Source organism: Coregonus clupeaformis, chromosome 29, assembly GCF_020615455.1.
Source record: "Coregonus clupeaformis isolate EN_2021a chromosome 29, ASM2061545v1, whole genome shotgun sequence".
Classification (NCBI taxonomy): Eukaryota; Metazoa; Chordata; class Actinopteri; order Salmoniformes; family Salmonidae; genus Coregonus; species Coregonus clupeaformis.
In genome coordinates, this window is record NC_059220.1 from 47657653 (window position 1) to 47685330 (window position 27678).

Here is a 27678-nt window from a genome sequence, read left to right on the forward strand (position 1 = left end):
CGGTGCAAATGGAATGGCATCAAACACATGGAAAACATGTATTTGTTGTATTTGATCCCATTCCACTAATTCCGCTCCAGCCATTACCAAGAGCCCGAGTGCCACCAACCTCCTGTGGTGTAGTGCTAAAACCAAAACGTGCACCCAGTGGGGGCCCCAGGACTGAGTTTGGGAAAGCCTGCACTAGGGCACGCAACGAAAAAGAATGTTTTGCAATGGAAAATTGTAGTTTCTTATTGGACCAGGTAGTCCCTCTCAGTTTCCATAGGTGCCTAATGAACACCACCCAGCCGAGGAGGTTAACCAGAGCGCTAAACAGCTTCTCCTCGGAATCCTGCTGCTGAAAGTTTGATGATTTATGACCCCTCCTGCTCCCTGTACTGAACTACAAAGCCTCAGCAGTATAACTCTCATACCAACACTTCCACACATCCAATAGAAAGCAGCATTTTTATCACTATCTTCCATTGGTATTCATAGGCATGAAATGCAGCTCAAGGATCCGTGGAAGAGCTGTATTCTCCTGCATGTGTTTCATGACCTCGCTATCCGTATTTACCTTATATATTCACAGTGCTTTAGGCTTATATATATATATATATATATATATATATAAGCCTAAAGCACTGTGAATATATAAGGTAAATACGGATAGCGAGGTCATGAAACACATGCAGGAGAATACAGCTCTTCCACGGATCCTTGAGCTGCATTTCATGCCTATGAATACCAATGGAAGATAGTGATAAAAATGCTGCTTTCTATTGGATGTGTGGAAGTGTTGGTATGAGAGTTATACTGCTGAGGCTTTGTAGTTCAGTACAGGGAGCAGGAGGGGTCATAAATCATCAAACTTTCAGTAACACACATATACATACATGCACACGCACACACACACACACTACTCATCCTCACCGTGGGGCAAAGCAGGGAGTATTACTTACACTTAATGTTTTTCAGACACATATTTACCCCATGACTTATGCTGTTCTCTGAATGCTTCATTGTTTTTATGGGTCAATGACGCTGTGTGTGTCAGTGGAAGAAAAGGCAGAATGCAAAGATGAAAGGAAAATCATGGGCATGCTGTCTCTGTTACTGTATGTTTGAATGTATAATATAACACATCATGCCCTATGTTTGATGAAACAAGGCTATCTGTTTTACTGGACGCTTAGACACTGATGAATAAAACTGTTATTAAGCTGAACAAAAATATAAATGCGACATGTAAAGTGTTCGTCCCATGTTTCATGAGCTGAAATAAAAGATCCCAGAAATGTTCCATATGCACAAAAAGCTTATTTCTTTCAAATTTTGTGCACAAATTTGTTTACATCACTGTTAGTAAGCATTTCTTCTTTGCCAAGAAAGTCCACCCACCTGACAGGTGTGGCATATCAAGAAGCTGATTAAACAGCATGATCATTACACAGGTGCACCTTGTGCTGGGGACAATAAAAGGCCACTCTAAAATGTGCAGTTTTGTCACACAACACAATGCCACAGATGTCTCATGTTTTGAGGGAGCGTGCAGTTGGCATGAGTATGCAGGCCATGGAAGAACTGGGACATTTTCTGCTTCCAGGAATTGTGTACAGATCCTTGCGACATGAGGTGATGGCAGCGGATTAATGGCACGACAATTCGGCTCAGGATTTTGTCACGGTATCTGCCATTGATAAAATGCAATTGTGTTTGTTGTCCGTAGCTTATGATTGCCCATACCATAACCCAACCGCCACCATGGGACACTCTGTTCACAACGTTTACATCAGCAAACCGCTCTCCCACACGACACCATACATGCTGTCTGCCATCTGCCCGATACAGTTGAAACCGGGATTCATCCGTGAAGAGTACACTTCTCCAGCATGCCAGTGGCCATCGAAGGTGAGCATTTGCCCACTGAAGTCGGTTACGACGCCGAACTGCAGTCAGGTCAAGACCCTGGTGAGGACAACGAGCATAGATATGAGCTTCCCTGAGACGTTTTATGACAGTTTGTGCAGAAATTCTTCGGTTGTGCAAACCCACAGTTTCCTCAGCTGTCCAGGTGGCTGGTCTCAGATGATCCTGCAGGTGAAGAAGCCAGATGTAGAGGTCCTGGGCTGGTGTGGTTACACCTGGTCTGCGGTTGTGAGGCCGGTTGGACCTACTCCCAAATTCTCTAAAATGATGCTGGAGGCGGCTTATGGTACAGAAATGAACATAAAAGTCTCTGGCAACAGCTCTGGTGGACATTCCTGCAGTCAGCATGACATTTTCATGCTCCCTCAAAACTTGAGACATTTGTGGCATTGTGTTGTGTGACAAAACTGCACATTTTAGAGTGGCCTTTTATTGTCCCCAGCACAAGGTGCACCTGTGTAATGATCATGCTGTTTAATCAGCTTCTTGATATGCCACACCTGTCAGGGTGATGGATTATTTGTGCACAAAATTAGACTGAAATAGGCTTTTTGTGCATATGGAAACTTTCTTGGATTTAATTTCTTCACTAAATATTAATCATACATTGAACTGCATCCATCTATTCTGCCAACAATGCCTTACTGTACGTAATGGAATTTTGAGTCAAATTTTTAAACCTCTTATAAAGTTGATTTTGTAGCATAAACTGGGAACTTGATATTTTTGACTGATATGATGATTGTCTGTTTCTTTTTTATCTGCAAAGTAGTAAAAACTCTTATCAGTTCCACTTTAAATGCTTTGTAGTCTACAACAGAAACGACAGCATAGAACATTAACAGTGAACTCTTATCTCCGAAGAGGAGGAGGAGAATGGGCAGAGGAGGGTGGTGCCACAACAGCCCAAACTGCCTCTGTGAATATCTCTCTGTTCAAGAGAGAAAATGGCTTTTATCCTTCAGTGTAGTCTTCAACTAAGCAAACAGAGAAAACAAATCACCAGAAGAGTCAGAAAGAGAGTCCAACGCAACTAAAGGGAATCAATGGCCAACCTTAAAATTGATCAGCGGTGATGAGTTATGTTACCCACATATCAATATTTATTATGGTATTCCTTTGACACGTGTACCGTCACAGGGGACTAGAGGGAAAGGAAAAGGGATTTCCTACTGCTGCCAAACAGGGCACTTTCCATATAGATTTCAGGCCATCGATGTGGTGCAGAAGTAAATTACAGAGATTTTGGTGGGAGAGCATACAGGAGTGGGAGAGTGTGACCAATGGGGTTCGAACTTAGGTGTCCTGTGCACCAAAGGATCACATCAGCCCACTATGCCAAAGCCTAGGCATTGGCTTTGGAAGCCCATGCTACTCTTCAGGGGTCTCATTTATAAACGTTACATACGAACAAAATGTACCCCAAAACATGCATGCGGCAGATTTCACGCGAGATGTGAGAGCTTCCCACAAACTTTAGACTATGTGTACGCACAGTTTCTAGTGTCATTGCAGAATAAATTCCTCACCTTTTCTGACTGTGATGGTTTCATACTCATGAAGTAGCCTACAACATCCCATCTCTCATTTAATTGGACCTACTTAACAATAGTAAATAAATAAACTATTCCAAGTATTTTTCTCTATGCGATCCGATCCAGAACGTAGTTTATCTATAGAACAGACGGTTAACCTTTTATCCATTTACGTTTTGTTAGGCTCATCATCATCGGCGATCACAGTTGAGTATGATTGTCGGCTTTAGAGGCCGATCCGGGAGCCCCATATGTGGGTGCAGTGTTGGCAGGGGTGAGTGGTGGTTGTGGTTGGTGGTTGGGACAGGTGCCTACTGTAGGTGGTCCATGTTTCGGCTCCCTATAGCAGTGTGGGGAGGACAACAGCTTTGTAGACCAGGAGTTTTGTTTGGACCTGTAGGTCATGGTCTTTCGAAAACTCTTGCGTAAGCTCCACTGGCACAACTCTGAGTCAATGCTGACTTTGGAGGAGAGAAAGCTGCCGAGGTAGGGGAAGTGATCCACATTTTCAAGGGTGTTATCGTCAACCTGTATTGTGGGCAGAGTAGGGTGGTGGTTGGTGAAGGATTTTAGTCTTCTTAAAATTCAAGGCTAGACCCAGGAGCCTGTAGGCATCAAGGATACACTAGATCTTCGGTGTGTGCTGCAATGGCATTGTCAAGCTCCATGATGGTGGTGGTGAAGACTTTGCTTTTGGCCTTGAATCTGTTGAGGTTGAACAGCCTGCCATCGGTACATGATTCCCTGTGGCAGGTCTTGGACAATGAGATAGAGGATGGCAGCGATGAAGAAGGAAAACAGGGTGGGCGTGATGATGCAGCCCTGTTTGACCCCTGTCTCCACAGTGAATGGCTCTGCCTCAGAGCCGCTGTTGCTGAGCACTGTGGCAGACATGTCATCATATATATTAGTAATTTAGCAGACGCTCTCATCCAGAGTGACTTACAAGAGCAATTAGGGTTAAGTGCCTTTCTCAAGGGCACATCGTCAGATTTTTCACCTGGTTGGCTCGGTGATTCGAACCAGCGACCTTTTGGTTATTGGCCCAACGCTCTTAACCGCTAGGCTACCTGCCGTAGCAGCCTCAGTATTCTGATGAACTGGTCAGGTTCAGCCGTATTTCGAGAGTATCTGCCAGAAAGAGTGGCGGTCAACTGTGTCGAAGGCTTTTGTTAGGTCTATGAAGGCCATGTACAATGGTTGCTTTTATTCTTGGCATTTCTGTTGTAGTTGGTGGGCTGTGAAGATCATATCTGCAGTACCTCTGGATGGGCGGAAGCCACACTGTGATTCTGGGAGTACTGTACGTCCTCAGAAAGGGGTAGCAGTTAGATGGCAAGGACAAGTGAAAGTACTTTGCCTGTGGTTGACCGGAGGGCGATGCCTCTATAGTTCCCACACTCTGCCTTGTCTCCCTTTTTGAAGGTGGTCACTATCAGAGCATCCCTGAGCTCTGGGGGTAGTTCTTCCTACAGCCCGGCATGTATGTGGTGCAGGACCTCTGGTCTGCATTCCTTTACCACTTTAAAAGACTAAAGGACAGCTTTTTATTTTTTAGCGAGTATTTGAGTTTGGTGGAGGAAGGGAGGATGGTTAGTGTGTGATTATTTTTCTTTGCTTTTTTAGGCAGTTGAGATTTTTCTGTATTTATTTAGAAAATGTGTATTATGTATTATGTTTAGAAATGAAATATTGTTTACTTGAGACATTAGAAATTATAGTAGGCTATTCAGACATACAGTAGCCTAAAAAAACGTAAATGAAAAAGGTGAACCATCTGTCCTACCGTTAAACCTTTAAAAATACCCCCCAAAATAAAATAAAAATCCCAACTGCCACAAAAATTACAAATAAATTAAAAAACACAAGAGCATGCACTGATAGAGTAGGATTAGTCAACATTACTCCAGCATGGAGAGGCCAACAAAACGTGAATCTTTGGAAGCCAAAGAACTGTAGAAATCTCAGAGAGCACATTTGAGTACAGATCAGGATTCTTTGACTGTGGGCAGGCTTTGACCGACTCGACCTGGCCCAACCTTTTGTTTGTCTGTTTTTGTTAGTTTGTTGGTAACGTGAGCAGGACTTAAACCCTAATCCCTTTGCATGTGCTTCCATTAATGGCTTTACAGAAACCAAAGAGGAGTCACACTGTTTGTGTGCCAACTACCAATCTCTTGGCGACATTGGTGATGTAGCGGGTAGTGCCAGTACTGCAGGCCCTAGAGAAGAGGGGGTGTAGGGCAGTGATAAGGATGTCTGGTTAAATCTGAAGGGTAAAACAGTGAATTAACACCTTGTTTTAATTCATAATCTATTAATCAGTCATAACAACACTAAGTGAATACGACCAGATCATCCACTGTCCACTGTCAGTATTAAGTCAGTCACCTAGCGATAGGGACAGCAACAAAAATAAAATAATATTTAATCCATCTTCATTAAAGGCACTCCTGAGGTGTGGTGGATACAATCAATACTGTAGATCCTCTTCTAGAGATGCAGCTCCCTGATAATTGGACTACTAGACTACTAAATGGATATAATTTCCCTTAGTAGCCCATCTGCTCGGGACAAAAGCATGCTTTCCAGTTTGCTGAGTCGCTGACCCAGTCTCCCCTGCCATTAGTCTGGTTGGTTGATCACTAACACATGAAGCGTTCAAGAACAAAATGACATCACTTTTACAGGCAGTGCTACAGCTGGCCAACACACCATTGGGCTATTTCAGAGCCTCCAGACCACACACTCTCCCAATTAAGTTGTGTGTTGGAACAATGAGGTCCTCTTGCTTGATATGAACCAAGCCCCTCAGTCAGTATGACAGTCTTTGTCATTCTAGTGAGAGAACATTGGAAAATCCCTGGCAAGAGAGTCACAACAGCTTGGCATGTTTCATCTTCTGGCTTAAAAGAGCCAACAGGACATTCTGAAGTAATAACTAACAGTGTAAGGCAGTGATTTGAAGCATTCACTGGCCTTTCGCATGCACAGAAAAGTCATTAATCGCTACAGAATTAGAAAATGTCAACCATGTCAGACTAGGGCATGCCTGTAGGTGCCAATTGGGGGACTTGAGAACATTCAAAACCCAGAGACTTTAGTCAATATTTTTGTGTTTGACAACACAGTGGGAAAAGGGATTTTGGCTTGATCCTTGCACTAATTTGACCCAATACTCTTGTATGTGTGTGAATCCTTTAAGTAAACACCCTTGAGATTGACAGCAATTAAGCAGTATGACATGTTGCAGTAACCTTTCTTCTTTCTTTAAATTACAGTATCATTTGTGACACTCTAAAAGGTCAACTCATCCTTGGAGAATGAAGCTTTATTTCTTTTGATCCAACCTGACATCCAGCCTACACATGTTTTTCAGGTAACCAAACATGCCTGAGTGAATATCCTTGACATCATTAACATTATCAGCATGACCTACACACCACACAGCAAACTTCAGTACAGTGTCTTGCAAAAGTATTCATCCCCCTTAGCATTTTTCCTATTTTGTTCCATTACACATTGATTTTTATTTGGATTTCATGTAATAGACATACAAAAAATAGTCCAAATTGGTGAAGTGGAAGGAAAAAAATAACTTGTTTCAAAAAATTAAAAACATTAAATAACGCAAAAGTGGTGCGTGCATATGTATTCACCCTCTTTACTATGAAGGTCCTAAATAAGATCTGGTGCAACCAATTACCTTCAGAAGTCACATAATTAGTTAAATAAAGTCCACCTGTGTGCAATCTAAGTGTCACATGATCTGTCACATGATCTCAGTATATATACACCTGTTCTGAAAGGCCCCAGAGTCTGCAACACCACTAAGCAAGGGGCACCACCAAGCAAGCAGCACCATGAAGACCAAGGAGCTCTCCAAACAGGTCAGGGACAAAGTTGGGTTATAACAAATTATCAGAAACTTTCGACATCCCACGGAGCACCATTAAATCCATCATAAAAAAATGGAAAGAATATGGCACCACAACAAACCTGCCAAGAGAGGGCCGCCCACCAAAACTCATGAACCAGGCAAGGAGAGCATGAATCAGAGAGGCAACAAAGAGACCAAAGATAACCCCGAAGGAGCTGCAAAGCTCCACAGCGGAGATTGGAGTATCTGTCCATAGGACCACTTTAAGCCGTACACTCCACAGAGCTGGGCTTTACGGAAGAGTAGCCAGAAAAAAGCCATTGCTTAAAGAAAAAAATAAGCAAACATTTTTGGTGTTCTCCAAAAGCCATGTGGGAGACTCGCCAAACATATGGAAGAAAGTACTCTGGTCAGATGAGACTAAAATTGAGCTTTTTGGCCATCAAGGAAAACACTATGTCTGGCGCAAACACAACACCTCTCATCACCCCGAGAACAACATCCCCACAGTGAAGCATGCTGGTGGCAGCATCATGCTGTGGGGATGTTTTTCATCGGCAGGGACTGGGAAACTGGTCAGAATTGAAGGAATGATGGGAAAGTCTTGAGGGATACCTGTTTAAGTCTTCCAGAGATTTGAGACTGGGACGGAGGTTCACCTTCCAGCAGGACAATGACCCTAAGCATATTGCTAAAGCAACACTCGAGTGGTTAAGGGGAAACATTTAAATGTCTTGGAATGGCCTAGTCAAAGCCCATACCTCAATCCAATTGAGAATCTGTGAAATAACTTAAAGATTGCTGTACACAAGTGGAACCCATCCAACTTGAAGGAGCTGGAGCAGTTTTGCCTTGAAGAATGGGCAGAAATCCCAGTGGCTAGATGTGCCAAGCTTATAGAGACATACCCCAAGAGACTTGGAGTTGTAATTGCTGCAAAAGGTGGCTCTACAAAGTATTGACTTTGGGGGGATGAATAGTTATGGATGCTCAAGTTTATTTTTATTTTTTTGTCTTATTTGTTGTTTGTTTCACAAAAAAAAAAAAAATTGCGTCTTCAAAGTGGTAGGAATGTTGTGTAAATCAAATGATACAAACCCCCCAAAAATCAATTTTAATTCCAGGTTGTAAGGCAACAAAATAGGAAAAATGCCAAGGGGGGTGAATACTTTCACAAGCCACTGTATTAGTTCATGTTCAGGACATGACTCTGTAAATGTCGTTGATTTTCTCATTACCCAACCATAGTAATACAGTTTTATACTGCCAACCTTCTATAACTCACTAATCAACCACATCATTTGACGATTTTTGAGTGTTCTCTTTGTTTTGATCCAGGGTACAGATCAAGGATCAGCTTCCCTTATCCAAATCCTAACCTTAATCATTAGTGGGGGAAACGCAAAACTGGCCCAAGACCAGCGTCACACCCTACTTCCTTTGGCTCAGCAGAGCTATAAATAAGTGTCAGATAGTGTTTCCTGTATCCGAGCAGACATCAGGCTTTGTTGATAATAAACTCAACAAAAAAAGAAACGTCCTCTCACTGTCAACTGCGTTTATTTTCAGCAAACTTAACATGTGTAAATATTTGTATGAACATAACAAGATTCAGCAACTGAGACATAAACTGAACAAGTTCCACAGACATGTGACTAACAGAAATTGAATAATGTGTCCCTGAACAAAGGGGGGGGTTCAAAATCAAAAATAACAGTCAGTATCTGTTGTGGCCACCAGCTGCATTAAGTACTGCAGTGCATCTCCTCCTCATGGGCTGCACCAGATTTTCCAGTTCTTGCTGTGAGATGTGACCCCACTCTTCCACCAAGGCACCTGCAAGTTCCCGGACATTTCTGGGGGGAATGGCCCTAGCCCTCACCCTCCGATCCAACAGGTCCCAGATGTGCTCAATGGGATTGAGATCCGGGCTCTTCGCTGGCCATGGCAGAACACTGACATTCCTGTCTTGCAGGAAATCACGCACAGAACGAGCAGTATGGCTGGTGGCATTGTCATGCTGGAGTGTCATGTCAGGATGAGCCTGCAGGAAGGGTACCACATGAGGGAGGAGGATGTCTTCCCTGTAACGCACAGCGTTGAGATTGCCTGCAATGGCAACAAGCTCAGTCCGATGATGCTGTGACACACCGCCCCAGACCATGACGGACCCTCCACCTCCAAATCGATCCCACTCCAGAGGACAGACCTCGGTGTAAAGCTCATTCCTTCGACGATAAACGCGAAACCGACCATCAACCCTGGTGAGACAAAACCGCGACTCGTCAGTGAAGAGCACTTTTTGCCAGTCCTGTCTGGTCCAGCGACGGTGGGTTTGTGCCCATAGGCGACGTTGTTGCCGGTGATGTCTGGTGAGGACCTGCCTTACAACAGGCCTACAAGCCCTCAGTCCAGCCTCTCTCAGCCTATTGCGTACAGTCTGAGCACTGATGGAGGGATTGTGCGTTCCTGGTGCAACTCGGGCTGTTGTTGCCATCCTGTACCTGTCCCGCAGGTGTGATGTTCAGATGTACCGATCCTGTGCAGGTGTTGTTACACATAGTCTGCCACTGTGAGGACGATCAGCTGTCCGTCCTGTCTGCCTTTAGCGCTGTCTTAGGCGTCTCACAGTACGGACAATTTATTGTCCTGGCCACATCTGCAGTCCTCATGCCTCCTTGCAGCATGCCTAAGGCACGTTCACGCAGATGAGCAGGGACCCTGGGCATCTTGGTTTTGGTGTTTTTCAGAGTCAGTAGAAAGGCTTCTTTAGTGTCCTAAGTTTTCATAACTGTGACCTTAATTGCCTACCTTCTGTAAGCTGCTAGTGTCTTAACGACCGTTCCACAGGTGCATGTTCATTAATTGTTTATGGTTCATTGAACAAGCATGGGAAACAGTGTTTAAACCCTTTACAATGAAGATCTGTGAAGTTATTTGGATTTTTATGAATCATCTTTGAAAGACAGAGTTCTGACAGAGTTGCTGAGTTTAGATTGATTGGTTGTGACAAAGTGATGTGTCATGCTGGACCTTCACTCACTCCACTAATAACCTGCAACCCCAACTCCGCTTCCACCCTCCAGCCTTTAAAACCCTTTCCTGCAGTCAAATGACCAATTTGCCCTCTAGTGGCGTCATGGGTGGAATGTTATTAATTATTATTTTTTTTTACACAGAAAATCCGATGTTTCTATTTCAAGCGGTTTTATTGTAGTTCAGTCTTCTGTGATGTATATAAAATGTAATATTGTGATGCAAACTCAAAATTGAATACATTTCAACTGTATATCTGACATGGTACAGGTGTCTTCTTTTTTTTAAGCCTATAACCATGTGTGTGAGGTATATACTTTTGTTTCAAAGTAGATTTGTTTAAGACTACCAAGAAACACTGTGTGACCCTGATTTAGCACACTGTCGTAAAAGGTTAAATCTCACTTGAACTGTCCAGTAGATACTCATGACAATCAGCACACCAGGGAGAGGACTGTGTGGCTCAGTCAGCAGAGCACGGTGTTTGCAACACCAATGGTTGTGGGTTTGATTCCCTCTGGGGCCACCCATATATGACTGTAAGTTGCTTTGGATAAAAGCGTTTGCTAAATGGCATATTTTTATTAGGCACAATGCTTCATAAGAACACAACAGCCACAGAACAAACTGAAATCAGTGGCATGACCAGAGAACTGTTTAAATCCCTTATCCTTTCCTTCACCAATTTGTTTAAATTTTTTCCTGTCGGTTGATATTTTTGCAGAGACCTTCAACCGGGATTCTTGGCAGAAACATTTCCTCAGCAGGTTTTGAAAGACAAAATCTCTGCATCTCTGCATGGTTCAACTCTACATTCCAATATTGTTCCCTGCTATGTCTGAATTAGGGTCATGTAGCTTATAGCCTACGATCCCATCTATGTCTGCCACATAAGACTGCATCTTCTCGGCACACAGGATAAACTTTCACTTTCATCAAGTCCAGCTTGAGCTCTAAAATAGCCTCATGTCTACATGCAACAGCCCTAGCAGGGACTAATTCTTTGGTGTTAAGTTTAACCAGGCAGTGGTGACATGTCATGTCAAGCACACAGGCATAATGATAACCAGGGATGAGGATGAGTTTACCGTTACAGAACTGCAGCAGCGAAGATGTGTCATAGAGGCTGCTGTAGCTGGAAAACCCGTCCTCCATTCTGGACTTCCACCGCGCTCCTCTGCTCACTCCTCTCTTGTTCCCTCTCTCCTCCCTCGAATCCCCGTTACTTTCGCTTGCTTGCCACCACCGAGGATCTTCCTCCATTCAACATCCAGTTTTCTCGGGTCAGGCTGCCAGTGTCAGTTACCACGGCAACCCATTCACTCCGATAACATCATGGGAACTCAGACTCTCTTCTTTGAATGGTCCTGAGGAGTAAACTAAAAAAAAAGATGGGGGACCCTCCTGGAGTAGATGAAAACAATATCTTTCTTCCTCCACTTCTCCTTTTCATTCCTGCTTTCCTCTACTCGCTCTTCTCTCCTTCCCTCAGTCTCTTCGGTGGCAACTGTGTGGTGTTAAACCGTGTGCTGATCTCCAGAAGAAAAACAGCTTTGAAAGGCTGAAGCTGTAAGTGGAGGGCTGGCAGCAGCGACTGTGTGTGTGTGAGTGTGAGTGTGAGTGAGAGTGAGCGAGAGAGCGAGAGAGAGAGAGAGAGAGAGAGAGAGAGAGAGAGAGAGAGAGAGAGCGAGAGAGAGAGAGAAAGAGAGAGAGAGAGAGAGAGAGAGAGAGAGAGAGAGAGAGAGAGAGAGAGAGAGAGAGAGAGAGAGAGAGAGAGAGAGAGAGAGAGAGAGAGAGAGAGAGCGTGTGCGTGTGCGTGCGTGTGAGTGTTTGGATAATGCCTTGGACAGCCTTCCCCGGCCCCGGCCTTTCACTGACTGTGGACGAGTACAGAGGGGGTTGGGCCTCTTTCAAAAGACAGATCATCCCCTTTGCCTAGAGAGGACAGAGAGCAAGAGAGAGATAAAGAGAGAGAGAGAGAGACAGGACAAAAAACAGAGGCAGACAGGCTCTGATCACCAGGAAGAGAATAAGGGGAATAGAAGGAAACAAGGAAGAAAAAGAGATTGCAGTTTGTAGAAGGAATTAAATGAGAAGAATGGGATTATATATTGATATTGTCACTATTTTATTGTTCAGCTCTTCTGGCCTGCTGCCAGAAATCTTTTCGTGACAATAATAATCCCAAAGAGCCACTGATATGAGCGAAACCGAACTGATATTAATAAATATATATATAGAATAAAACTATTTCTCAGTCTCAAAGAGAAGAGATGAATCCAAGAGAAGAGAGGAATCAATCAATTCAGGAGAAAAATAACAGAGATAGAGGGAACACAGAGAAGAGGTTAGAGGGATGCTGAGGCTAGCAAAGAAAAGGGGTTTCTATTGCAGAACAGTAAGCCATCATCCTATACAACTACAGCTGTACATACCTTTTTCCTACTTATATATTGTCCATACTGTCTATACAAACCACATATATTTATATCTGGACTCTGACATTGCTCGTTCTGACATTGCTCGTTCTGATATTGCTCGTTCTGAAATTTCTTAATCTCTTGTTTCTTCTTTTTCTTCTTGGGATTATTTGTGTATTATTATTGTACTGTTAGATATTTACTGCACTGCTAGAGCTAGACTCAAAAGCAGTTTCCTGCACCTGCCTTAACATCTGTGTACACAGCAAATAAACGTTGATTTGATTTGACCCAGTCTACCAGTCAACACTTCAACGGGTTCATATAGAAATATATGATGTAGAACAAACATGCCTCTCTGGCAAGCAGAACAAGGAATCATGTTAACTCTATTCGTGACATTTCTCTCTGCAACATTTGGCCCTGAAGTCAGACTGGGGCAGAGAGGGATTTGGACCACAAAGTCACAAAACAATGATCTTCTATCATCCCAAGAAGCTAAACAAGAAGTCGGTTGAACACAATCAGTGTTGAAGCTAAACATCATTATTCTCAGCTTTATCTGTCTTAAAGCAGACAGTGTAATCATCAAAGAAGACGAAGAGGGAGGGAGGGAGGGAGGGAGGGAGGGAGGGAGGGAGGGAGGGAGGGAGGGAGGGAGGGAGGGAGGGAGGGAGGGAGGGAGGGAGAAAAACTGCCTCTTCATTTTGACTGCGGGTCTTCTGACTGGAGCTGTCATGGTGGAAGACCTCTTTCAAGTATTCATGTATACATATTTCTCCATCAGGAACAGTGAGATCCATCAGCCTGAGGGAACTGTAAAGGGACAGAGGATTGAGGTGGTGTCACATTTTAAATACTTAGGAATAATTATTGACTCTAACCTTTCCTTGAAAAAACAAATTAAAAAAGTATACCGAACAGCAAAACGCAACCTGGTCAATTTCAAATTGATCAGAAACCAAATGTCAACAGATGCTGCTAAACTGTACATGCACTCAATGATTCTGTCCCATCTCTCGTACTGTGTCACAACCTGGTCACATGCTAGTATCACAGCAATGAAACCACTCCAAAAGCTTTATAAACAAACTCTGAAAGTATTTGGACAAAAAAAAAAACACCTATCACCACTGCAATATCATTAAGAAACACAACCTACTGAGCTTTGATAGCTTCTTATGCCTTGCCGACACGTCTCTGCTGTTTAAGATCACTCATGACCTTGCCCCACCACCTCTTGAACAGTTTGTTACATATTGCAAGGACAATACCAGGACAACAAGAGCTTCAACCAAAGGGGACTGCTCAACTCAGTTTAGGTCCACTAAATTTGGCCAGACATCTTTTTCAGTCAGAGCGTCTGGATTATGGAACACCCTGCCAACCAGTGTGAGAGAGTGGAGCACCTTTGCTAGCTTCAAGGCAAACCTGAAAAAGTAGCTAAAGGCAAACCAGTCATGAGAACATTAAGACATTCCGACTCTTAAGATGGCAGATACTGTAGGACCAAGGGACATTTAAACACTGATGTAATATCATTATATTGTTGTATATTTTGATTTTTTTCTATCTATCTATCTATCTATCTATCTATCTATCTATCTATCTATCTATCTATCTATCTATCTATCTATCTATCTATCTATCTATCTATCTATCTATCTATCTATCTATCTATCTATCTATCTATCTATCTATCTATCTATCTATCTATCTATCTATCTATCTATCTATCTATCTATCTATCTATCTATCTATCTATCTATCTATCTATCTATCTATACACACATACATATATATATATTTGAATAGTGTGTTATATTGTAGGATTTTATTGATGTATTACTGTTGATTGTTTCCTGCCCAGGGACTACAGATGAAAATTAGCTATCTAGCTAAATCTGGTGAAATGGCATGTTGTACATGGTCCCTGACAAATAAATGTAGAAAATAAACAATTACAAAAAAAAATTGTGATGTCACATCTTCCCGCTCTATCATCCCAAGAAGCTAAACAAGAGGGCGGTTGAACACGATCAGTGTGGAAGCTAAACATCATTATTCTCAGCGTTATCTGTCTGAAAGCAGACAGTGTAATCATCAAAGAAGACGAAGAGGGAGGGAGGGAGGGAGGGAGGGAGGGGGGGAGGGAGGGAGGGAGGGAGGGAGGGAAAGAGAGAAACTGCCTCTTCATTTTGACTGTGGGTCTTCTGACTGGAGCTGTCATGGTGGAAAACCTCTTTCAAGTATTCATGCGCCTGGCGCGGGATGGAAAGAAAGACATATGCATAAAGATGGTGGTCTATATTTATTTTCAAACACTCCTCGCACTGTTCTGCCTCATGAAAGGAAACAAGGCCAAAAACACAACAAAGAACGCTCTAATGATTGTTGCAAGAAGGGACAGAGCTCAGATCTGCTTAAACCTACACTGCTTTGTCTCAGAGCATGGCGGTGATGTGTTAGGGGCTTTCCTACTGATTCCTACAGAACAGCTGAGGTAGGGTAATCCCAGGTGGGTACTGGTTGTGGAGCGTTCTCCTCTATTTCCCCTCAGGGGATTGTACTGCACTCTGTGCTGTTCCACCTAGCTAGCCTATTACACAACAGCATGAAGGCCCCCTAAGACTCCTATTTTCTGGTGACCTACAGGAGCAGACAAGGCTCTCCTTTGTAGTGCTTCTATATCAGAGACGGCAAAAACATTACTGGAATATCGCTGTCTGTATCACAATGTTGCAATTCTGCTTTCACTTGTCCATGTATTCCCTTCTGCATCATACTAAATATGAATGATGGGGACGCCCTTTTAAAAGGTGTTTATCTGTCTGTTCAAATTCATATTGATCTGTTTTTCTCCAGGCATAGTGGTATGTAATACAAATTTGCAAACACCCCAAAAAATTATAATACCAATGTTGTGATTGATCTATGTAAGGGCTAGTTATGTATAAAACACAATGGTATTCCTTTCCTTTAGATGCCCACAGTTGAAAAACACGAGGTTATCATCTAAGAAAAGCCTCACTGTGGCTAAATTAGAATACACTCAGATTGGAGTCTGTATGAGGGCAGATTGGAGCTCTAGATTAGGGCTGGAGAGCGTGCGGCAATACGGGGGTTGGTGAGGGGCGTGAGGCAGGGGTCTACCGCGGGTGGCAGCTGGAGGAGGGCTCTACTCCCACCCCCCTCACCCCGTCCCCGTCCCCCTCCCACTAATCTCATTGTTCTCCACCGCCCCTGGCTGCGGTCCAGCACACACTCACAGTCAGACACATACTCAGGTCTCAGGGGGTAGGTGCTGGTAGACAGCCCACTACACACAACAACCCACAAGCAGTGACTGGAGGAACGCTTCAGAGGGAACCTAACCTGAAGGGTGCTTCCATCCATCCATGCTGCTCTATGGAAGATATCCCAATCATTCAAATATAATTACTAGAACATTCAACGTTGACTTGAATGGGAATGTCTGTTCTAGTCATTCTATTTCTGTGATACCACTGCTGTCTCCAGATGTGCATTCCATTGCCCCGCTGGAAACAGAACCACATCTTAAACCACACAGCAGCTTTGGGGCAGTATTATAGACGGCCTGCCAGTCTGCCAGTGGGCCAGGATTAAAGCTACAATCAAAAGAGTTATGGCTATCCTAGATGATTAATCCCTCTCTCTAAAATGTACCTACCATCTGCCTAGGGGCTGATGACACCAATGTGACACACAAATAGGTCCCCCAAGCCTTAGTCAAACATTGGGGTAAACCCCAATTTGTCTGTTTTGGAGAGATCTGAGGGCACTCAATCTGTGTTCCAAATGAGTTGGAGAAAAAAGGCAGTTGATTGCAGCCAAAATGGTCTGTCTTTGTGTGATGTGTTTTTCCCCAAGTGTTAGGGTGTTATTGGGGTGTGTCACACCAATTCCTCCTTCTCGCCTTAGTCAAACAGTGTGCTGTTTGCAGATCTGAGGGCACAAATGTGTTAGAGAAAGGCAGCCAAAATGATCTTAGTCAGTCTGATGGGTTTTCCTAGAAGTGCTTATTCATGAGTGATAAGAGAGGGCCAAGGTTCATAAAGGGGTAATCAGTGGTCTGGGCAGCACACCAGCACACTGTCTGAGCCTCAGAATAGAGCTCTGTTCTAACACTGGCTCATGTGAGAGTCGGATAGTGTGAAAATAATAAGGTTGGTGACAGCATAGAAATACATTTCATGTCTATGGGTGACAGCAGGTCGTCACCTCTTTTCTTCATAATGTTCTGATCTGTGGATGGGAGAGTGGAAATAGCAGTGGAGAGAAGTGTGTGTGTGTGTGTGCGGTTGTGTGTGTGGTTGTTTGTGTGGTTGTGTGGTTGTGTGCGTGCGCACGTGCACACCTGCGTGCATGCATGTGTATATTGGAGGAAATAACCTTCATTCTGCGCCACAATATGCATACTGCGTACTACACAATACAGGCCAGGTATTATTTTACATTTACATTTTAGTCATTTAGCAGACGCTCTTATCCAGAGCGACTTACAGTTAGTGAATACATATATATATATTTTTTTATACTTGCCCCCCCGTGGGAATCGAACCCACAACCCTGGCGTTGCAAACGCCATGCTCTATCAACTGAGCTACATCCCTGCCGGCCATTCCCTCCCCTACCCTGGACGACGCTGGGCCAATTGTGCGCCGCCCCATGGGTCTCCCGGTCGCGGCCGGCTGCGACAGAGCCTGGATTCGAACCAGGATCTCTAGTGGCACAGTTTGCACTGCGATGCAGTGCCTTAGACCACTGCGCCACTCAGGAGCTATTATCACAAGACACTATTACAAGACACTGAATACAGAACACTCTACTTATACCAATGATGGATAGAAGAATGAACTACATAAAGGAATAAAAAAAAACATAGAATTAACCCAACACTTTCAATGTACTTCACTATTATGACTGAAACATTTATAATAAGAATCAAATGGTCCAGAACAGACTTGAAAGACAGTGCATTGCTTTGTTTTCAATGCCTATGGAATCCAGTGGAGAAGCATAATGGTACATTCTCCAACGAAGAATGGAAGGGCAAGCCCTGTTTGCAGTAAGTCTCACCACCTAGCGTCTGCAACAAAATAAATACAATAATCATCACTCAGAATAAATGTCACTGCGGAATATCGGCAGGCAAAATATCTTGCCCTACATAAACACAGAAGTCACAGTATGTGATGATGGACTGTTAATGCTCAGTTGTACAGTCACTCTCATGTTTTGGATTCATCCACCCACAAGCTAAATTGCAACTACCTACTACAACAAAATGAATATGTCGGTTGTAATTTGGTTGTAATCTGAAAAGGCTTTATTCCATAGATAGAACCTCCCCATCAGATATATATAGATTCTGAGATATGAGATTAATATTGTGTAAGGCTGATGGATTTAAAGACAAAAGCTGCACTAAAGCTGCCTTCCTCATCTATAATAGGAGTGGCACGTGACTGGTGGAACTATCACACAACATGGCCAGCCAGAATCATAACATGACCAGCTACACTGTCAAAAAAAAAATAGAAAAATATGTGGGATTCAACGTAAAATTGTAAGGCAACCAGCTGCAATAGGATTTTGAGTTTGCTCACGATCATTTTTGTTGGGCAAACTCACAATCCTATTGCATCTGGTTGCCTTACAATTGTACATTGAATCAAATCAACATATTTTTTTTTTTACAGTGTAATATCACAATATGACCATCCAATATCATTCCTGTCACAATATATGACCAGCCATTATCATAGCATGACCTGCCAATATCACATGACCTGCCATTATCACAACATGACTTGCCAATATCACATGACCAGCCAGTATCACAACATGACTTGCCATTATCACAACATGACCAGCCAATATCACAACATGACCAGCCAGTATTGTAACATGACCAGCCAGTATCATAACATGACCAGCCAGTATCGTAACATGACCAGCCAGTATCATAACATGACCAGCCAATATCATAATATGACCAGCCAGTATCGTAACATGACCAGCCAGTATCATAATATGACCAGCCAGTATCATAACATGACCAGCCAATATTACAATATGACAACCAGTAGTATAACCGTCACACTACATGACCAGCCAGTACCATAACATGACCAGCCAGTATCATAACATGACCAGCCAGTATCATAACATGACCAGCCAGTATCACAACATGACCAGCCAGTATCATAATATGACCAGCCAGTATCATAACATGACCAGCCAGTATCATAATATGACCAGCCAGTATCATAACATGACCAGCCAGTATCATAACATGACCAGCCAGTATCATAATATGACCAGCCAGTATCATAATATGACCAGCCAGTATCATAATATGACCAGCCAGTATCATAACATGACCAGCCAGTATTATAATATGACCAGCCAGTATCATAACATGACCAGCCAATATTACAATATGACAACCAGTAGCATAACCGTCACACTACATGACCAGCCAGTACCATAACATGACCAGCCAGTATCACAACATGACCAGCCAATATCATAACATGACCAGCCAGTATCACAACATGACCAGCCAGTATCGTAACATGACCAGCTAGTACCATAACATGACCAGCCAGTATCACAACATGACCAGCCAGTATCATAACATGACCAGCCAGTATCACAACATGACCAGCCAGTATCATAATATGACCAGCCAGTATCATAACATGACCAGCCAGTATCATAATATGACCAGCCAGTATCATAACATGACCAGCCAGTATTATAATATGACCAGCCAGTATCATAACATGACCAGCCAATATTACAATATGACAACCAGTAGCATAACCGTCACACTACATGACCAGCCAGTATCATAACATGACCAGCCAGTATCATAACATGACCAGCCAGTATCACAACATGACCAGCCAGTATCACAACATGACCAGCCAGTACCATAACATGACCAGCTAGTACCATAACATGATCAGCCAACAAACAGAGGGACTGGGAACAGAGGAAATCGATAAGAACATTTTATTCTTATTGATTTCATTCTCTCAGTTCTATTCTAATGTCACAGCTTCAGCACAGCAGCATTGTCACTGTACTGTGTACACAGATAGCGCCAGATCATAGAAGCTAACGTTCTTATGATTTATCAATCTGGGTCACAGCCCTTGTTCTGGCTTAGTCTTTTGTCACAGTCTATAATTTCATTATGTGCATATTCAAAATGACTATCATTTACTATCTTACTACTATCTCACTTACTATCATGATGTCTGTCCCTGATTCGGGTGGTTATTACCAACACCAACAAAATGGCTACTGCTGCAAACAGTTCGACTACGTAATAAAACATTGTTCTCTCTAATTGAAGGTTAAGTAAATCTGTTTTTGGGGAGCCATTGTTCTCGTCGCGGAGGCTTCAAACAGAGCGTCCCGTCTCCTGCTGGTTCTCTCTCTCTCTCTCTCTCTCTCTCTCTCTCTCTCTCTCTCTCTCTCTCTCTCTCTCTCTCTCTCTCTCTCTCTCTCTCTCTCTCTCTCTCTCTCTCTCTCTCTCTCTCTCTCTCTCTCTCTCTCTCTCTCTCTCTCTCTCTCTCTCTCTCTCTCTCTCTCTCTCTCTCTCTCTCTCTCACTGAGCTCTTTGTCACAACAGTCCTCGGCTGCATCTCAATAGCTTATATTCCTCCTCTCCTTTCTTTAATCTCCAATGATGGGATAGAAATTAAACAGGAGGATGCCAATTCCTCGTAGTAATACAAAAGGTTAATTGTAGGAATCCACCATATAGCTTTAATCTGCTTTGGATTTGTTAAGAAGCGGAGATGAAGGAGAAGGGATGAGGAGACGAGGACAGGAAATTGCTATTAAGACTATTGAGATGCAGCCGAGGAGTGTCCCCACTCTGGAGCCACAGGCAGATGGAGAAGGAGGCACCTGTGATGGAAATAGACAGTAATCCTGAAGAGGCTGTGGAAGGTAGGCCTATTACCTGCTCTACCTCTAGCTCCAGTAATAATGAAATGCAGCCATCTTGTAATACTTAAAGGGGCAGCTGCTACATCCATTTTTGGACATAAACATTTGAGAGTGGTCCTCGAGCACCATCCCTCAGCTATTTAGCAAAACAGTGGCGGGGTCCCCGCGCTGTTATTGTTCGAACTGCAGATTGACCTTTTAATGTATACATTAGGCGTCATACTGTAAACTGTAGATGGAGTTACTTAAAGTAAGATTCAGTAAATCACCAATCAAAGCAAGATCTGGGTGCGAAACACAGTTATTAGGCTATTCTGAAAGTCAACTTTGAGAAAAATTGTCAAAAAATGGTCAAATTGAAATTGAGTTAGGTCTTTGAAGAAAACATTAATACTTGATCTGGCTCTCTGAAGCATCTTCTAGCTGTGAAGATTAGATTGTTATAGTGTGAGTCTGTCAGGCTGGCACGAACCCACCACAGGAACCAACAGAGCCTCATTAGCCCAGCCTGGCGTCCCAAAAGACAGGCAGCCCAATTCTGACCTTTTTTCCCCCCACTAATTGGTTTTTTGACCAATCACATCAGATCTTTTCACATCAAGTCTTTTTCATAGCTGTTAGTCAAAAGACCAACTAGTGAATTGGGCTGCCTGTGTAAACGCAGCCTTAGTAGTGTACTTCTTTTGATCAGTAGTACACTTTATAGGGAATAGGGTGCCATTTGGTATGTAGTCAAAGACATAGCATGCCACACTGTCATGCGTCTGGCTCTGACTGTGTATGTGCTAATGGTGTTGATGATCTCTCCAAATCACAAGTGTTAATTAGCATGAAGTTCAAAGCATTAAATGCTGTTGTGATTTGGCTGTAATCACAGTACTGAGAAGTCATATTCAATTCAATTAAACTGAATAAACTGTATTATTCTCTCAGGGGCAATTATAGCAACTGCTGTATCTCCCTTTGAGTGCCAACTTCATAGATACAATGCACAATTATTTTGACTGGGTAACTTCAATGTGTGTCTGCTGTTCACAACATCTCATCGTCCTGACCTTCATAGCTAAGTCCTACTTCCACAGTACCGTCTAGGCTGGGCTTTCGTGGATCAGTGGAGTACGTCTAGTCAGCCAATAATGTCATAGAGTTCTCTCCGCCCCTGTGCTCAACATGCGCACAAATGAACTCACACACACACACACGTGCGAGTGCATACACACACACACCTTACCCATCACTGGCTGACCTCACTCTCCCCATTTAGACCAACTGAGCTGGATGATGATGTCATTGAGGTGTGGATTAGAGGCCATATACTAAGCCAGGCTAGCAGCAGTGAGGCTGGGTACCCACAATGCATAGCTCCAGTGTGCATACAACTGAGGGTCAAAGGACAGTTGGGAAACTATAGTTTGGATAGCAACGACCATACATATTTTGGAGTATGGAGCACAAGATTAATTGAAAAATAATAGGGTACAGCATCACATAGTCCTGGGTATATTCTGAAGAACTCTAAAGATTGAATCGCTAGGGTGTAAAATCATGTTTTGGTCATGGCTGTGTTAATTTCACAGAATTTGACAAGGAAATGAGCTGGTAATTACTTCAGTCATGAATCATGAACACAGTGCACTCTTAGAAAAAATGGTTCCAAAAGGGTTCTTCGGCTGTCCCCATAGGAGAACCCTTTTTGGTTCCAGGTAGAACCCTCTGCGTAAAGGGTTCTACATGGAAGTCAAAAGGGTTCTTCTACCTGGAACCAAAAATTGTTATTCAAAGGGTTCTCCTATGGGGACAGCCAAAGAACCCTTTTAGGTTCTAGATAGCACATTTTTTTTCTAAGAGTGTGGGGGTTGAATTATGATGAGAGAGATGTCTGACTTCAACCTCACAACAACTATCATGTGACATGCATTTCATTTTCACCTTATGACTTAAAACTCACTACAGTGTGTGTATATGTCCTACAGTCCAGTGGACACTATAATTCATGACTGTGTAGAATGGAATCCAATGGGCCCATACCGTTTGTATTTTCTGATGCATGCAATGCTTCATGTTCTGTGAAGCGACTACGACATTAATCATATCTGACTTGGCCGATCTGAATTCATGTTCGTCCCCTCCCCCACTTCCTGTACAGATAGGAACACACAGAGATAGCAGGACACACACACATGCAGTGCACGAGGGTGTAACAGGGTGAAACTGAATACGTTGTTGAACGCACCCTCTTTCAGCGCCAGGTGTCTGTAATTGTCAATTAGGGGCATGGCTGCCATGCCCATGTATACAAGCTGTGCTGTTTGCGCTCATTAAGGGGTTCCTCTTACTGTGTACAGGCTGGCGTGCCTTGGGCGGATGGCTGTGGCCTAGACCAAATTGATGATGAGAATGGATTGTGAGTATGTTTGTGGCAAATGTGCCCATAGCCACTGGTTCCCCTTCTCCCATGGTGCGACTCCCTAGGTATGTTGTTGAATTCTGATTGAACATCCTATTTATTGAAACTACCTGATACATTGAGATGTAATACTTGTTTGTGATGACGTTCATCTATGATAACGAGCTGTAAAAAAATGATGTTGACAGGAAGAGTATCAAACGCAAAGCCATGGAAGTTTCTGTCTGAGAACAATCTCCTACTGAGTTGCTTCAGAATTGTGAATAAAGCCTATATTTTTGTATGAAATGACTGGTTATTCCCATGCTCCGCTCCCTGATAGAAATAAACTGCTGTGTTTACTCCTGAGGTCCTCACCTTGCATATTAAAAAAAGGTGGGATAGTATTGGCTACAGGAAAGGTTATTTATGGTGCGTTCCCCCACGTTACAAGGGCATGCGTGCACCACACACTTCCAAGTCTGATAATGCATACTGTTACTGTATAACTAAGATATTTATTCTGCATCCGATACAGGCTTTGAATCCATCACTTGGCAAGCAATTTAAGTAATCTCCGCTAGAATTAAAATCAACGACACAATACAGGCAAGAATAAACACGGCATGGGAAACCATGCACCTTAGCATCCACAGCTGTATAGATTCATGTACCTTGATCAAATATTACTGTCAGATTGATTTGAGGAGCTCTCATTAATACCCAAACTAAAAGCAACATTCTGCCAAAGATTTGGGATTCCTCACTAGTCAAATGTGTGTAAGGTGAACCTAGGCTACAATTGACTTCATACCACTAGGGGTACTTGTTCACGTCTTCAAGCCATATACAGTGGGGGAAAATAGTATTTAGTCAGCCACCAATTGTGCAAGTTCTCCCACATAAAAAGATGAGAGAGGCCTGTAATTTTCATCATAGGTACACGTCAACTATGACAGACAAAATGAGGAAAAAAAATCCAGAAAATCACATTGTAGGATTTTTAATGAATTTATTTGCAAATTATGGTGGAAAATAAGTATTTGGTCAATAACAAAAGTTTCTCAAAACTTTTATATACCCTTTGTTGGCAATGACACAGGTCAAACGTTTTCTGTAAGTCTTCACAAGGTTTTCACACACTGTTGCTGGTATTTTGGCCCATTCCTCCATGCAGATCTCCTCTAGAGCAGTGATGTTTTGGGGCTGTCGCTGGGCAACACAGACTTTCAACTCCCTCAAAAAAAATTCTATGGGGTTGAGATCTGGAGACTGGCTAGGCCACTCCAGGACCTTGAAATGCTTCTTATGAAGCCACTCCTTCGTTGCCCGGGCGGTGTATTTGGGATCATTGTCATGCTGAAAGACCCAGCCACGTTTCATCTTCAATGCCCTTGCTGATGGAAGGAGGTTTTCACTCAATCTCACGATACATGGCCCCATTCATTCTTTCCTTTACACGGATCAGTCGTCCTGGTCCATTTGCAGAAAAACAGCCCCAAAGCATGATGTTTCCACCCTCATGCTTCACAGTAGGTATGGTGTTCTTTGGATGCAACTCAGCATTCTTTGTCCTCCAAACACGACGAGTTGAGTTATTACCAAAAAGTTCTATTTTGGTTTCATCTGACCATATGACATTCTCCCAATCCTCTTCTGGATCATCCAAATGCACTCTAGCAAACTTCAGACGGGCCTGGACATGTACTGGCTTAAGCAGGGGGACACGTCTGGCACTGCAGGATTTGAGTCCCTGGTGGCGTAATGTGTTACTGATGGTAGGCTTTGTTACTTTGGTCCCAGCTCTCTGCAGATCATTCACTAGGTCCCCCCGTGTGGTTCTGGGATTTATGCTCACCGTTTTTGTGATCATTTTGACCCCACGGGGTGAGATCTTGCGTGGAGCCCCAGATCGAGGGAGATTATCATTGGTCTTGTATGTCTTCCATTTCCTAATAATTGCTCCCACAGTTTATTTCTTCAAACCAAGCTGCTTACCTATTGCAGATTCAGTCTTCCCAGCCTGGTGCAGGTCTACAATTTTGTTTCTGGTGTCCTTTGACAGCTCTTTGGTCTTGGCCATAGTGGAGTTTGGAGTGTGACTGTTTGAGGTTGTGGACAGGTGTCTTTTATACTGATAACAAGTTCAAACAGGTGCCATTAATACAGGTAACGAGTGGAGGACAGAGGAGCCTCTTAAAGAAGAAGTTACAGGTCTGTGAGAGCCAGAAATCTTGCTTGTTTGTAGGTGACCAAATACTTATTTTCCACCATAATTTGCAAATAAATTCATAAAAAATCCTATAATGTGATTTTCTGGATTTTATTTTCTCAATTTGTCTGTCATAGTTGATGTGTACCTATGATGAAAATTACAGGCCTCTCTCATCTTTTTAAGTGGGAGAACTTGCACAATTGGTGGCTGACTAAATACTTTATTTCCCCACTTTAGAGGGATGCCTGGCTGAAGTCAGTGGCCCAGAACCTATGCCAATCCCCATGTAATGTATGCAGCTTGGCGTTAAAGTTGATGGCTATTTATCACCCATGCAGAACTGTTTCATCACAGGTATAATTCATCTGCTTCACATTTTTCCCTCACCTCTATCTTGCACCTCTTCAACCTTCTCATCCTTTGTTTCTTGCCCTGGGATGACTGTGGTATGGGCTTGCCCTGCAAACAATTGAGAGTAAATGTAATGTATTGCATCAAATAGAGAATAATGTACCTTGGACATGGCCTAAATGTAGCTATGGTGTGCTGTGGATTCTCTCACTCAATATAGCGGACATGATTATAGCCTACAATGGTTGTCATGTTTTGGTGAGTAGGCCTACTCTTACCAAAACACACAAGAATTGTGTCACAGGCTATAAGATATGTGTGCCTATGAAAGGCATCTTGAAGGCACACCTCAAAACAATCTGTCCATATTGCAGTTCTGGAAAGCCTTAACATTTTCATTACAGTGTATTTGCGATCTTTTTATGCTTTTCCAGTCATAGGTACTTGCCTTCGATCCATAAAATGTTGAAATAGTCTTTGTTCTTATGGATTGTTGTCACCACAAACTACAAGCATTTCCACTTCCTTCCATCCTTTGCTCATACCAGAGAGGATGAGGGGATGCGAGATGGTTTACTCTGGCCAAAATGTTAAAGACATCTTCCTTAACTTTTACTGGTGAAAATCCCAAGTACAAATACAGTACACACACTAAAGGGTAAAACTATGTTTTGAGCAAAATATATTTATTTTTTTACACAGCTGCACACTAAAGGAGTAGGGCATTCAAGGAGTTGGTCTGATGAGAATCCGTGATGTCATGTTCTTGCTTGAGGACCAATAGAGAACAAAAGAGAAATCATTTCACGTTGCCAGCCACAACGAAAGCTAAGGCAAGGATGTAATGTGAATTGAAAAGTAGAAAGCCACTCCGCTCCTCAGCCTAAATGCTACACAATTGTATTTAGCATAGCTAGGGAGTGAATATGCTGGGAGTGGGAGAGTGAAGGGACGATCCCAGACAGCAGGGGGGAAAGGTGCTAGACTATTTATATCTGACTGTTTCTTCTCCCCTGCCAGAGCTGCTGGAAACCTTCAGCTCTTCTCAGTACTTGGCTCTACTTATAAGAAATGACCCCCTCACTCAATGCCCGTCGGTCACACAAGATATGTGGGCACACATAAACGCACAACCCCATCTAGGAACAGCTCTTTACCATTTGTTGCTGATGTCATGTCGGGAGAAACTAGATGACTCAGGTTCCCCTCTGGAATAGGACACCGCTTAGAGTAGATTCAGTGACACATTATGCACAGAAATCACAATCGGCCTCTCGTTGTGGAGCACTGTCAAGCAGAAAACCATTGTTAAGACCCAGCTCCACTGTGTCTACCCCCCTCCCCGTCTCTCTCTCCCTCTCTAGTATAAAACATACACACAGTTAGGTAAGTCTCGATATGACAGAAATCACGACTGAAAGCATAAGTCTCCATATATGGCCTGAATATTTGCAGGGTGAGCGGTCCCAGTGGTCTCAGGCCAACGCAGGATGGAGCTGATCAGCCCTGCCTGCCTGCCTGCCTGCCTGCCTGCCTGCCTGCCTGCCTGCCTGCCTGCCTGCCTGCCTGCCTGCCTGCCCTCTCTCTCTGTTTGTCTGTTTGTCTGTCTGTCTGTCTGTCTGTCTGTCTGTCTGTCTGTCTGTCTGTCTGTCTGTCTGTCTGCTTGTCTCCCCTCTCTGTCTGTCTGCCTGTTTTTGTGCCTGTCTTCCTGCCTGCTTGCCTGACTGTCTGTCTGATTGCTCCCCTCTCTGTCTGTCTGATTGCCTGCTGTGTCCGTCTGTCCGTCCGTCTGTCTGACACTCACCCATAGGCAGTCCCTCGCATCCGCAGTCCGACATGGTGACAAGGGACAGTTAGTAACAGCCTTCTCCCGTCCCACAGTGTCAGATGGCTCCTGTTGCTTCTCCTCCTCTCCCAGACTGTGTTTGTGTGTGTGTGTGTGTGTGTGTGTG

The 27678-nt window shown here is 43.3% G+C and overlaps 1 protein-coding gene and 1 long non-coding RNA gene across 8 annotated transcripts in view; both read right to left on the reverse strand.

Moving 5' to 3' along the window:
• The window catches only part of LOC121545161 (echinoderm microtubule-associated protein-like 1), an 83576-nt gene extending 71561 nt beyond the window's left edge, over positions 1 to 12015 (reverse strand). For all 5 annotated transcript variants that reach the window (XM_045209226.1, XM_045209225.1, XM_041855604.2 and 2 more), the window contains exon 1: positions 11451 to 12015. In XM_045209226.1, coding sequence (XP_045065161.1) covers positions 11451 to 11625 — 175 coding nt within the window. In that variant the 5' untranslated portion in view covers positions 11626 to 12015. The remainder of the gene's footprint in view (positions 1 to 11450) is intronic.
• A 101-nt stretch (positions 12016 to 12116) lies between these two features.
• On the reverse strand, positions 12117 to 27660 carry LOC121544436. Of its 3 annotated transcripts, none has more exons than XR_005996110.2 (4): positions 27531 to 27660; positions 26884 to 27013; positions 25763 to 25834; positions 12117 to 12297 (listed from the first exon to the last, which is right to left on the reverse strand). It is a non-coding gene; the product is annotated as an uncharacterized LOC121544436 (long non-coding RNA). The 3 variants fall into 3 exon arrangements; XR_005996109.2 differs by lacking the exon at positions 12117 to 12297 and adding an exon at positions 13534 to 13598; XR_005996111.2 differs by lacking the exons at positions 12117 to 12297; positions 25763 to 25834 and adding an exon at positions 26427 to 26495.
• Positions 27661 to 27678: the final 18 nt, after the last annotated feature.